We start from the raw sequence: 13,992 nt of genomic DNA on the forward strand, positions 1-13,992 counted from the left end.
CATGTACCTTAAGTGTGTAAAAGCTTGAAGAAAATTGATACAAAAAGTGGGTACTTAGCACTTTCCTAGGTTGCATTATAATATAATGACTTCCAATAATGTCGAATCCATGAATGTATTAATCAAACATGCACAAAAATACATGATTGTTGTGCTTGTTTTTTAAAGCACATTACAATACTTGTATTATAAATATGCATTCTTCAATGTGGATATGTTTCCTTATCATGGACCACTTATTTAGAGTACATAAACATCATAAAAAAAGTGGTGTTGATCTAAATCTAAATCTAAATCTAAAATGTGCAAGTATTTCATACATAGAGTACAACCACTTGATGCAATACAAAACGAGCTGCACAAGCTTTTCATGTTTTCACTACTACAAAAGGCAGCAAACTACTTTTCGGCTACAACAAATTTAGAGTTAAGCTCGTATTGTGTTTTTGTGCTACTTAGAGTTGTATCATATGTTGGTTATAACAAACTTATACTATTTTTGACTCTTTAGAGCTTTTGCATAAAAGGCCCAACTTGGGTGTGTTTGATCGATAGCTGATTGGCCAAACGGATGTTGCTCTACATACGTCTTCACATCTTCAGTGTCTGCCAACACTTCAAGATACTTTCGGAGATCACCATTGGGACCTTAAAAAAACAAGGATGATTTGATAAGGCCATTAAATAGCAATGTACTTTTTGATTTGTCTCACTTAATTGGGTAATTAAAAAAAAAAAAAAAAAAAAGCAAATATTAAATCATTCTTAAAGTATATTTTAATTAAAAGTAAACAAAAAATACAACAGTAATCTGAGTGTTTAGTTGGATTGGAATTCAATAATAGCAGTTAAATAATGTTGAATATTCACTTATATATATAATAATATTTGAGTAAATTACATTTTTAGTCCTTGATTATAGTTTACTTTTGCAACTTTGGTCTTTATTTGAGTTTTTTTAACGTTTTTTATCCATGTTCCAAGTGAAATGACTACATTTGGTCCCTAAGTATAGCTGATTTTTCATATTTTGGTACAAAAATATCATCATATTACTTGGAACAAGGACCAAAATTGAAAGAGACAACTTTTTCGGGCCATAACTGCAAAAATCAACAAATTGTCAAAGGAATTGTAACTTGTGAGGCGTTCTTTTGCAATTTTGATCCTTATTTAAGGTTTACATAACATTTTAGGTCCATGCTCCAAGTAAATTGACTACTTTTCTTCCTAAGTATAGCTGATTTTCAGAAATTTGGTCCCAAAAATAGTCATATTACTTGGAAAGGGGACCAAAAACGTTATAAAACCTCGAACAAAGGACCAAAACTAGAAGAAAACATTTTGGGACCAAAATTGCAAAAACCGGATATACTCAAGGACAAAACATGGAAATTGGACGAATATGGCAGAGAATTAAATTCCATCCATTTAGCAAACAAAGAAGCGGCGGAATGGAATCATGAATTCCAATTCCACCATGATCCACAAACCAAACAAAGCATAACATATCATACCTAGAAAGTCATCATTCCTATCCTTGTAGCTGTAAGATAGAGGAAAGATTGCAGTATTCTTCTGCAAGATAAATAATGTAAAAAAAATAAATAAATAAGTAATTGGTAAAGAAATTAAACTATGAGTAAAAAAAAAGGTGATTGATAATCTTACAGGATTCAACAATGCTTTATATGGAGAATCATCCAATAACAATGTATTTGATTCATGAAAAGTTCCATCGAGCCATTTCAGCCAAATCTTTCTCAAATCCTTGAAAACCATTGGCTTGTATTTATCTTCAAGAGTTTTCATCCCTGTATTCGTGCAAAATGAATTATCCTGAAAATTTCCACTTAAAAGAATATTACTAAAAAGTTGAAATTAGCGTATGTGTTTAATAAATATATAACTAAAAAGTAAAAAACACTCACCCAAATAAAAAGCAGATTCTTCTTTAAATCACCTAACAAAAAGTCAACCACTGGGTACAAAACTTGCTTTGTTCTTGAAGACCAGATGCCAACATTAAATCTCTCAAAACAAAACCGCAAAAAACCATCCAAATAGGGTCTTTTGAATACTGTATCAAAATGAAGCTTTGTAAAAAAAAACAATTCATTGTTATATGATTATACATAATAAAAAATAAAAAAAGTGAGAAACTTTTAATTTTCGATTGGAAAGAATAAAGTATAATTGGTTAAACCACAAACTTGACTAAAACGTAATCGGTTTCCCGTAATTTCTCTAAACTCAATAAATTAAATTACAAAAAACCGTTATATTTTTCAGCAGTTTTGTAGTTTAATAACAAATACTTCATCTTTTCCCATCAAAGTACCATAAAAGTCACATTTTTTTTCAAAAATAACCATTTTGATATGTATATAAGATTATAAGCTCAAAATGGTTAATTTGGAAAATTATATGGATCTTTCATGGTTTGATTGGAAAAATAAATTAAGTATAATTGGTTACCCAAAATACAAGGGTTTTTCTGTAATTTTCCCTTTAACTTAAATAGCAGAATGAAAACCAAATCATACTTGCTCGTTTTGGAATATAATAATCTGCTTGCACATCTTGTGGGCGAGGTGACACAATATCTGCAAGCAATCCATTTATATCAAAAATCAGAAGCTTTTTCCCTGGTTTTGTAGTTCCAGATAACTTCTCTTTTCCTGTTTGTATTACACTTTCCATTTTTACCCTTTTTGCACCCATACTTGCATAACAAACTTCATGTTTCTTTCCTTCTTGTTTATCTTTATTTTGTCCTCTTTCAGTTGATCTATGAATCTTTTGCTCTGTTACTCTACCATTCTTATAACTTTTTGTAGTTTTAATTAAACCCTTGTTTGCATTGGTAACTTTTGTGTGATTTTCTCCTTTTGACACCATTTTTGCATCATTAGTTTCAGTTTTAGTTGAATCTTTCTCTACATTTACCATGTCATTTGAGGCTTCTTGATTCTTCTTCTTTTTTTTCCTGCTCTTTTTCTTTTTTGGCACTGTATTATCTGTTGCAGTTGTATCTGAAACCATTTTCACAACATCAGTTCCAGTCTCTTCTCCTTTTGACACCATTTTCACATCATCAGTTGCAGTTTTACTCAAGTCTTTCTCTACAGTTACCATGTCATTTGAGGCTTCTTGATTCTTCTTTTTTCTTGGCCTCTTTCTCTTTTTTGACACTGTATTATCTGTTGCAGTTGTACCTGAACCCATTTCACCATTGACAACTTTTGTGTCCTCTTCTCCTTTTGACACCATTTTCACATCATCAGTTCCAGTTGTATCTGAAACCATTTCACCATTGGTAACCATGTCATTTGAGGCTTCTTGATTCTTCTTCTTCTTTTTCTTTTTTGGCATTGTATTATCTGTTGGGGTTGTACCTGAAACCATTTCACCATTTGCAACTTTTGTTTCATCTTCTCCTTTTGACACTGTCTTTGCATCAGGAGTTGCAGTTTTATCTGAGATCATCTTGTTACTAGAAGTTTCCATATGATTTTCTCCTTTTGACACCATTTTCACATCATCAGTTGCAGTTTTACTTAAATCTTTCTCTACAGTTACCATGTCATTTGAGGATTGATTCTTCTTTTTTCTCAGCCTTTTTCTCTTTTTTGACACTGTATTATCTGTTGCAGTTGTTCCCTCTTCTCCTTTTGCCACTATCTTTGCATCAGGAGTTGCAATTTTATCTGAAATCATCTTGTTACTAGAAGTTTCCATACAATCTTCTCTTTTTGACCCTGTATTTGCATCACCAGAAGTTGGAACTGATGCTGCCTGTTTCTGATCAAAAGATGCAAGGGATGACTGTGAGATGATATAAAAATGAGGAAGTACGCGTTTGCTATCAGAATTTTCAGCACTCAACTTGACCTTTTTTTTCTGTCTCCTTTTTTTTGATTTAGTCAGCTTAGCAGAATCATCACCTCCACCATTTTCCATCATTAAACACTCCTGAACAGGAGATGTCATGATTACCTCCATTCTAGCTACAGTTCTGATGCCTGAGCAACAGCAAAAGTGATAAATTAAACACTCAATCGAAGAACAAAAGCAGACTTCAAATTTTAGGTCTTGAGAGAATGACAAGTTTGTAACTCTTCAGTGACAGATTGATAAGAGCATATGGAGCAATGTTCTTATTGAAATCAAACAAAACAAAACAATTTTGAATTAGGTTTTGCCGACTTAATCAATTGAGTGCAGTAATCACACTTCCACGAGTATATCAACTGAATTGAAAATCAGAGAAGGTACAAATGGAGCAATGTTCGTATTAAAAATTAACTAGAACAATCATGCATTAGTTTTACAGTTTATACCGATCTATCAATGTAACTAATAATCACATAAGTATACCAATTGTTGTGAGAATCATTTGAAGTATCATAAATCGAGCACATTATCACCTTACAGAACATCACATATAACGACGCTATAAGAAACGATAAACGCTTTCGAAGATTCCTGTTATGGTTTCCGAAGTATTAGAGAACTGCGTAAGCGTACCTAATGACTATTTCTTCTTCCTCCGGGAACCTTTTTCATCGACGGCGATCAGGAAATGATAGTTTAAACGGAGTTCACGGATACTTCACGACTGCACGACGGCGGAACGTATAGGGCTTAGACAGGAGGTGCTGTTATTCGTTGTTTCAGTTTAGTCCCTCGAGAATTTCAATTTGTTCAATTGTTGCTATGAACTTTCAAAGGGATCTGATAAATCCATAAACTTTCAACCCTAAACAAATGGTCCTTCCAAAATAGGGGTGTTGATGATTTGAGCATTTGACGAGCCAAACTTTACATTATCGATGATTGAAAATAGGGAAAATAACATAAAAGCCTTTAAATTTTCATAAAAATGTCGGTTTTATCTTTGGACGTGTTTTAGATCGAGTAAAACCGGATGTTTTACCATTCTTATACTTTTGGGTCCCTTATTTCAAAAGTTTGTGTTTTTTTAAGATTTAGCCACAATATTTTCCATAGTTTAGCAAGTTTAGTCCCTTAATTCTCAAAAGCTTAAGGAATAATAAAGTTTCTTTGTTTTAGACATTTGTCATTAAACTTTTTGATTCTTACATTTTTGGTCCCTTATTACAAAAGTTTGTGGTTTCAAAATTTAGCCACAATATTTTTCACAGTTTGACAATTTTAATCTCTGTCGCTTTCTATTATAAAAAGGACCAAGTGGGACTAAAGGGTTTTTTTTACTAGTTATTATTATTGGACATATCTATGTAATATTTTTAATTGGTTTGTAATTTTAAAATCAAATATTATTTTAAAAAATTTAAAGAAGTATTAAATTTCATAATTTTCTTAAAGTAGAGTATATAACAAAATACTTCATATTGTATCTCAAATCATTATTTCTAAGTCTTTTTGGTTTCCTATTTCTACCACAAATTTAAACTCTTTTAAGATCTTTAGATTTCATAGTTTTCGAAAAACCGAGTCGAACTGGCCAATCCGAAACCAAAAAAAAAAACGAAACTTAAAAAAACCGAAATCGAAAAAACCGGATATCAACGGGTCGGTTTTGGTTTGGATACTTACGTATCCATGGATAACCGAACCGAACCGCTTGATATATATATATATATATATATATATATATATATATATATATATATATATATATATATATATATATATATATATATATATATATATATATATATTAAAAAATATATTATTCATTTACATTGAACTGTTAGCCATATCCCAAACAAAAATCATGATCGGTAATTCCAGTTTTACATTTCTATTTTTGTTACCTTTTTCACAAACCTGCTTTTATACAGTTCGGTTCGGTTCTTTTTTTTGTTAGCGCACATAAAGTGTCTGCCCCATGGTGACGGTTCACAATTTTATTATTATCCGAACCGAACTGTTAACACCCATACATGTCAAACACAAATTTACTTGTTTAAACACGTATAAGACATGAATTAAATATGTGTGACACATTACACTTATAGATACGAGACATGCGACACGTACATACACACATAAACACATATACACACGAATTAAATGCATGTTTTCCAAGCTTAAAAAATGTTATTAGACAATACATGTATTAATTCGTGTAAATCTGTGACTTCGCGTAACATGTTTAAAAGGGTGTTTATTTGTATCGTATCACATGTCACACGGATTAATTACATGGCGTGTTCATTTTTGATACCCAAAATATGTTTTACAATTTGTGTCGTGTTCATGTTTCATAAATTGTTTTCATGTAAATCTGTGTTTGACACGTATACATGACATGGAAACACGAATTGTCATGTCTATATAGAATAGATGAGCATGGTATCGAACTGGTAGCGACCCAAGAAAATGGAATACTAAAACGGGTGGAAAAACAATACCAAGTATGGAAGTACCGAACCAAATTAGAGTTTAACGGTACTGATACCGCTACCGAGTACGCTACCGGTTATTGGTACTAGAAGTGAACTGAAGGGTAAAACAGTCAAAATTATAACGTACCATTTTAGGGGAAAATATGTCTAGTTTTGGGTGTACTTGCTGTTAATAAATATGTCCAGTTTTAGGGGCAAATCTATCCGATTTTCGGTACTCCATGTATTCACATGCAATTCCTAGTTGTGAAAGAGGGGAAAGTATGCCCAAAAGTTAACATGCAATGTCTAGTATTCACCAGGAGTTTTGTCAATGACAATTCATTAATATAACACCAAGTTGGGCTTGAATTTCAGGGGAAAATATGTCCAACGGTTAACTAGCGGTTAACAAAAAAACATATAATTCATTATTACCATTTTTATCACCATTTCTAGGGATTGATAATTGTGAAGCAACATCTTTTGGTTGCGTCTTTCCTCTTCGCATGTTGTGACCTGTAAGTATAAGCCTACAACTTCGCTTCCCTCATCAACCTTAAAAAGACGGTGGAACCTAGAAACAAGTTTGTGAAAAAGGTAACAAAAATAGAGGTCAAAAGATGTTTCTTTATATTGACAATTAAAAGTTAATTTCTAGCCTTTTATCCTTTCAAGTTCTAATAGTCAACAAAAACAAGATAAAAAAGGTACATGTTGTGGTTAACTCATATGGTAATAATAAATACAAATAAATTAACAAGATATTATATAGATTAAAGCAAACCAAGACAGTGTATTAATTTATGATTTTCTATTAGGGATAAGATTTTGAAATATCTCAGTATAGTTATAGATGATTCTATCCTTATATTTTAATCTTTATTGTTATCTTGTACTATAAATATACAACAATATTCAAGGTGATTTCTATAATCCTAATTTGGTATCAAAACAGGTTACGATCCTTAATCCCTACCGTTTAATCACGAAAACCAACGACTCTTCTTCCTCCTTCGATTCTTATGTCTCTACCCACTATCATTTACATAATCACCGTGAAGCTATAAGGAAAAAGGCAATTAGCGGCGACTTTTGTCACCAGTAATGGTAACAGCAGCAACACGTCGCCGGTAATAAGTCGCCACTATTGATCAATTTGTCGCTGCTAAAGAGAATAGTCGCCGCTAATGATGAAGTCGCCGATAAGTAATGATAATAGCGGCGACACGTCGCCGCTATTGATCAATTTGTCACCACTAAAGAGAATAGTCACCGCTAATGCTTGTGTTGCCACTAAAGACTATAGTCGCCGCTAATGATGAAGTCACCGGTAATAACAATTTTCATTTTTTTAATTTTTTTTTAATCAACGATTTTGGTTGCCGGTAATAGTGTCGACAATAATTATATAACAACATCCGATTAAATATCAAAAGTAATAGTGTCGCCGGTAATTACATAACAACATCCGATTAAATATCAAAAGTAATAGTGTCGCCGGTAATAAGGTCGTCGATAATTACATAAAACAACCAAAAGTTTTACAATTCTAACAAATAGCACAACGTGATAACAAGTGTAATATACAAATAAAACTCATCCCTACATATCATCATCTTCATTTCCTCGATTATTTTGTGATTGAAAAAACGAATAAAGTTTATCCCTACATGTCGGGTCGTTGAGTATTGTCCGAAGATTTTCCAACTACATAATAAATAACAACATATATAACTTATAAGCTAAATTATCAAACATAAACAAAAAATATCAAAGTACATTGCTATTTTTAAATTAAGACAAAAAGCAAAAGTACATTGCTATTTCTTGCACTTGGGACAAAAACCCAATTACCAAAGTTTTTAGCAAATAATCACCACAAAAACCAAAATTACCAAATCAACATGCATTTTATGATGCCAAAATAGATTACTATTTTTAAACTAAGACAAAAAGCGAAAGTACATTGTTATTTCTTGCACTTGTGACAAAAACCCAATTACCAATGCTTTTAGCAAATAATCACCAAAAATCAAAATTACCAAATCAACATGCATTTTAAGATGCCAAAGTAGATTGCTATTTTTAAACTAAGACAAAAAACCAAAGTACATTGCTATTTCTTGCACTTGGGACCAAAACCCAATTACCAATGCTTTTAGCAAATAATTACCACAGAACCAAAATTACCAAATCAACATACATTTTATAATGCCAGAGTAGATTGCTAGTTTTAAACTAAGACAAAAAAAAAAACCAAAGTACATTGCTATTTCTTGCACTTGGGACAAAAACCCAATTACCAATGTTTTTAGCAAATAATCACCACAAAACCAAAATTACCAAATCAACATGTATTTTATGATGTCAAATTAGATTGATATTTTTAAACTAAGACAAAAAACCAAAGTACATCACTATTTCTTGCACTCGGGACAAAAAACCCAATTACCAATGCTTTTAGCAAATAATCACCACATAACCAAAATTACCAAATCAACATGCATTTTATGATGATAATCATAAAATGACTTATCGAGGTAATAAACATACTTGAGTATAATTATTATTGTGTGTGAGTTTATGTGTGTATCTGATAATCATCTCGACATATTCTGATGATGGATTAATAAATTTGGTGGTCTTTCCGAAGGTGTACAATTGTAGGGTTCGCAGAATTAGAAGCTTTTGCACAATTTGCTTCTGATCTCGATAAAGCTACTCAGAATCAATTGGCAAGAGGTCAACGCTTACGTGAATTGCTTAAACAATCCCAATCCGCAAGTAGATATAACATATGTTATTATGTTTTTTTTTCTTTTCTTGAAAATCGATTTTATCCTTTGCTTGGATAGAGTTTTAAAAGTTTGTTATATTGTTGGTTGCCATAGTACTCTTTTCTGATGTCTACTCTGATGTCTACCTTTATGAGTCTACGCATATTTAATAATTATTAAAAATTGTTATAAGAACTTAGTATTAGGCGTGAATATATAAAACATTGAAATATATGTAAAAGAAAACCAACACGATTGGTTTTTATGACTGTAGTATTACTTTTTTGTAGTGTAACTTAATCTAATGTAATAAATAGGCAACCGGTGATAAACTATTAATTGAATATAATGAATATTTTATTTGAATATTTACTGTTAAGATCTTTCTATTATAATGAAAGTATTATAATGAAGGTATGAATCATATATTTGATTAAATAGATATAATCATATGAGGTTAAATATACGAGATCGGCTATTGAATAAAATAATGTGTCGTACAGGTCAATCACAGGTGATTTATGTGATTAAATACATATAATCACACATGATTTATGCCATTATATGCATTTAATCACATATGATGTTGGTGGTTGTAGGCAGCGGGTGGTGGTGGTGGTGTAGTGGAGATGGGTGGTAGGTAATGGTGGGTAGTGGAGGGTGGTGGTGACTAGTGGTGGTGGTGGTTGGTGATGGGGGTTATGGATGATAGTTGGTTTGTGGTGGCTGTGGTTGGTGATAGGTAGTGGGTGGTGGTAGGGGTGGTGGTTATGGTGGATGATGTTGATGGGTGGGTGATTCCGTGTAGTGATGATAGGTGGTGGTGGCATGTGGCGATGTTTGATGGTGGTGGTCGATGGTCGATGGTAGTGGTAAGTAGTGGGTGGTGATGGTAGTAGGTAATGATGATGTTGGCGGGTGGTGGTGGTGGGTGGTAGGGATTGTGGTGGCGGTTGTGGGTGGTGGTTCTGGTGGTGTTGATGAATAATGAAGGCGGGTGATGTTAATGGGTGTTAGTGGTGGGTGGGGGTAGTGGTAGTAGTGACGGGTGGTGGTGGTGGTTTTGGTAAGTGATGGGTGGGATGGTAGTAATAGGTGGTGATGGCAAGTGTTGGTAATGGTAGGGTGTAAGGGTGGTGGTGGGTAGTAGAGGTAGATAGTGGTGGTGGTGGGTGGTGAAGGTTGGTGGTAGTGATGGGTGGTGGGATGATGGTGGTGGGTGGTATGTGGAGGTGGTGGGTGGTAGGTGGGTGTGTGGTGGTGGTGGGTAGGTGTTTGGTGGTGGTGGGTAGTAGTTGGTTATGGGGTGGTAGTGGTGGGTGGTGGTAGGCGGTGGAGGTGGGTGATGGTGACGGGTGGTGGTTGGTGGTTGGTGGTGGGTATGGTGGTAGCGGGTGGTGGTGATGGTGGTGGGTGGCGGACAGTGGTTGGTTGTGGGGGTGGTAGAGGCGAGGTGATGGTGATGGAAGGGTGGTTGGGCGGGTGTGGGTGATGGAAGGGTGGTTGGGCGGGTGTGGGTGATGAATGGTGTTGGTGGCGAGTGGTGGTAATAGTGGTGGGTGGTGGTGGTGTTGGATGCTTAGGTGGTAGTGGTTGGTGGTGGTGATGGTGATGAGTTGTGGTGGCGGTGGTGGTGGTGGGTGTTGGAGGTAAGTGGCGGTGGCTGTTGGTGGTAACGAGTGATGGTGGTGGTGTTGGGTCGATGGGTGGTAGTGGTGAGTGGTAGTGGCGGTGGTGGGTATTGGAAGTAGGTGGTGGTGATGGGTGTTGGTGGTGGGTTGTAGGTTGTAGTGATGGGTGGTTGGTAGTGATGGTGGACGGTGGGTGGATGATGGTGGTGGTGGTTGGTGGGAGGAGGTGGTGGTGGGTGGTAGGTAGTGGTCATGGGTGGTGTTTGTTAGTAGAGGTGGCAAACGGGTCGTGTCGTGTCGGGTTCGTGTCGTGTCGAAACTTAAACAGGTTGGAAATATGTGACACGGACACGACCTGTTTATTAAACGGGTCAAAAATTGTTGACCTGAACTCGACACGTATAAAACCCTCTAACCCGACACGACCTGTTTAACCCGCGAAACCTGTTTAACCCATGTAACCCGTTTAACCCGTTTTACCCGTTTAACCTGTTTAACCCGTTTAAAGAATAAAATTTTCTAAATTTTACATCAGGAAAGTAAACAACCAAATCAGTAGATCAAAACTTTTAGTTCACAAGTTAAAGCATTAAACATTCAAAGTATTAAGCGAAGTTTACAATCCAAAATAATAGCAAGTTTCCAAAACATCAAACATCCACAACATTAAAATAAAAAATACAAGTAATACGAGAATTCAACTTCAAATCTTTAACCTAAACCGGATTGTTGAGTTTGAATACTAGGAGCACTTGGTACATCACTTTCATCTTCATTCACATCGCCAATCTTCATTGTTAAAGTCTGTTTGCATAACGCCTCAACATCTGGATGCATTGAACCTACAAAATACAAAAAATTATATTAGCATTACTTTTTATTTTATTTTATTTTATTTTATAAATGCAGTTTTTATAAATGCATAAATTTAAATGTTGTTTTTTTGTAAATGCAAAATTTTAACTCTTTAAAAAATGCAGATTTTACTCTTAATATTTGTTGAAATGCAGTTTTTTTTTTTTTTTTTTTTTTTAAATACAGAATTTTATAAATGAAAATTTTACCTTCACTAAAAACCCAATCTCTAAGACAAACCAAGGCTTCAGCAGCATTTGCCTTCAATGAACTACGATAAGCATCAATAACTCTTCCTCCAATACTAAAAACAGATTCGGAAGCAACAGTAGATATTGGGATGGCCAAAATATCTCTAGCCATTTGAGAAACAACAGGATACCGTCCTTGAAGATGTTTCCAATACTCCAACACATTCAAATCACCTGTGCGAGGTAATTTTGGCTCCTCTAGGTAAGATTGCAGCTCAGATTTACCACCAGTAGTAAATTCACAGCTAAAGAAATCATCAAAATCCTAGCAAAAAATGTAGAAGTTAGGAAAATACAAAAAAAATCATAAAATAAGATAGGAGCAAAATATTACCGTCATATATGTGTCCGACTTATCATTGGCAACACCGGAATGAGATGAACTTTCATTAGCCTTGGTTGTAGCACTAATAGCCGTATACTCATCAAACAAGGAAAACAATTTTTGTTTAAACAAATCCAACTCAACATCAAAAGATGAACCATATATCTTTTTGAAAGCCCATTCAATAAAATGAAACTTGTAACGGGGATCAAAAACAATTGCAATGCCCATAATAGTGCTAAACTCACACCAATACTTGTCAAACTTCAAATGCATATTTTTAGCCATGTTCTTTATAAAAGTATCACCATTTTCCTTCTCCTCTTGCAAAAGCAATCTTATCTTTAAAACATTAGGAAAATAAAGATTGGAAGTGGGATACTTAGAACCTGAAAAAGCTAAAGTCACATCATGGAAAACTTGCAAAAAGTTGCAAATTTTTTCAATCCTACTCCACTCTTCGAAGCTTGGGCAATGAACATAGTTTGCATCAGTCTTTGCCAAATGAAGAATTGCTTTTTTGTGATATAATGCACTATCTAACATGTGATATGTAGAATTCCAACGAGTTGGAACATCTTGCCTTAGCCCTCTTGTGGAATCTATGCCAACATATTGAACAGAACGCAAAAATGACTTTTTCCGAGCTTGAGAACCTTTGCAATACTTAACAGTATCTCTCACCTTAACGATAGCTTCATCTAATTCTTTTAAGCCATCTTGTACAATCAAATTAAGGATGTGAGCACAACAACGAACATGAAAATAATCACCATCAGACATCAAATTCAAATCAAACTTCAATGCATTAGCCATAGAATCATTTGCAGAGGCATTATCTAAGGTTATGGAAACTATTTTCTTATCAATTCCCCACTGTTTTAACAATCCACAAACTCTTTCTGCTAAGGAAGCACCATTATGGGGAGGGGGCATAGAAGTAAAAGCTAAAATACGTTTTTGCAAGCACCAATTATGATCAACAAAGTGAGCAGTCAATGAAATATACCCATCAGTTGTTACAGAAGTCCAACAATCTGATGTTAATGCTATTCTACCAGGAACAAGTCGCAACAAATCATAGAGCTTTGATTTCTCAAATGAATACATGTTGAATATTTCTTTTTTATGGTATTTCTGCAAAATGTTTTAACTTCTGGATATAAGTAAGCAAAACATTTCCTAATACCTTCATATTCTACAAATTGAAAAGGAAGATTATGTCTAGCAATAGCAACAGCAACCAACTCACGAAATTCATCAGCATTAAAAGCAGGAGATCTAGTACCCAAAGTCCCTTTCAAATTAGATTGTATAAGAAGCTGTCCAACATCTTTATAACTTTTGTGTTTCAAATCACAAGCCCTTTTATGCCTAAGTAGATTCCCTGTCCCGTGACTACTTTCAGCAATATATGTAGTCCCACATTTCTTGCATTTGCACAACATATTCCCCTTACTATCCGATTCTTTAAGTATTTCAAAGGATTTCCAAACACGAGAAGTAAGCTTACGTTTTCGTTTGACAGGTGGGTTACCAGACAGATTCGGTTTATGCATATTCCGATTAGAAATTGGTGGTGCACTACCAACTTCCTCTTCCATCTCATCTCCTATTTCGTCATTAGAAACATCGATTTCATCACCAGACAAGTTGATTGGTTCATCCATGATTACCTAACTGCAACAAAAAAAAAACCGAACACATAAGAGGAAAAGAAGATGAGAATCGATTGATATGTTGGAGGAATTAAACCGATAGTTGTTGCGACTT

General features: G+C 34.3%; 1 protein-coding gene across 3 annotated transcripts; it reads right to left on the reverse strand.

Moving 5' to 3' along the window:
- Positions 1–273: 273 nt before the first annotated feature.
- LOC111919483 (uncharacterized) lies at positions 274–4,688 on the reverse strand. 3 transcript variants are annotated; one of them, XM_023915035.3, is made up of 7 exons: positions 4,531–4,688; positions 3,895–4,025; positions 2,547–3,798; positions 1,932–2,080; positions 1,672–1,839; positions 1,518–1,578; positions 274–648 (listed from the first exon to the last, which is right to left on the reverse strand). In XM_023915035.3, exons 2-7 carry the CDS (start codon positions 4,003–4,005, stop codon positions 494–496), a joined length of 1,896 nt encoding a protein of 631 aa, XP_023770803.1. In that variant the 5' UTR covers positions 4,006–4,025; positions 4,531–4,688; the 3' UTR covers positions 274–493. The 3 variants fall into 3 exon arrangements, with proteins under 3 accessions (XP_023770803.1, XP_023770802.1, XP_023770804.1); XM_023915034.3 differs by having other exon boundaries at positions 2,547–3,804; XM_023915036.3 differs by lacking the exons at positions 274–648; positions 1,518–1,578 and having other exon boundaries at positions 1,672–1,814; positions 2,547–3,804.
- Positions 4,689–13,992: the final 9,304 nt, after the last annotated feature.

The sequence above is a fragment of the Lactuca sativa genome, chromosome 4 (genome assembly GCF_002870075.4).
Source record: "Lactuca sativa cultivar Salinas chromosome 4, Lsat_Salinas_v11, whole genome shotgun sequence".
NCBI classification, from domain to species: domain Eukaryota; kingdom Viridiplantae; phylum Streptophyta; class Magnoliopsida; order Asterales; family Asteraceae; genus Lactuca; species Lactuca sativa.

Coding starts and splice junctions, on each gene's coding strand:
- LOC111919483 (XM_023915034.3), bottom strand. CDS start 4,005: ATGGAGGTAATCATGACATCTCCTGTTCAGGAGTGTTTAATGATGGAA. Junction 3,805..3,894: donor AAAGGAGACAGAAAAAAAAG/GTCAAGTTGAGT, acceptor TCTTTTGATCAG/AAACAGGCAGCATCAGTTCC. Junction 1,579..1,671: donor ATAAAGCATTGTTGAATCCT/GTAAGATTATCA, acceptor TTTATCTTGCAG/AAGAATACTGCAATCTTTCC.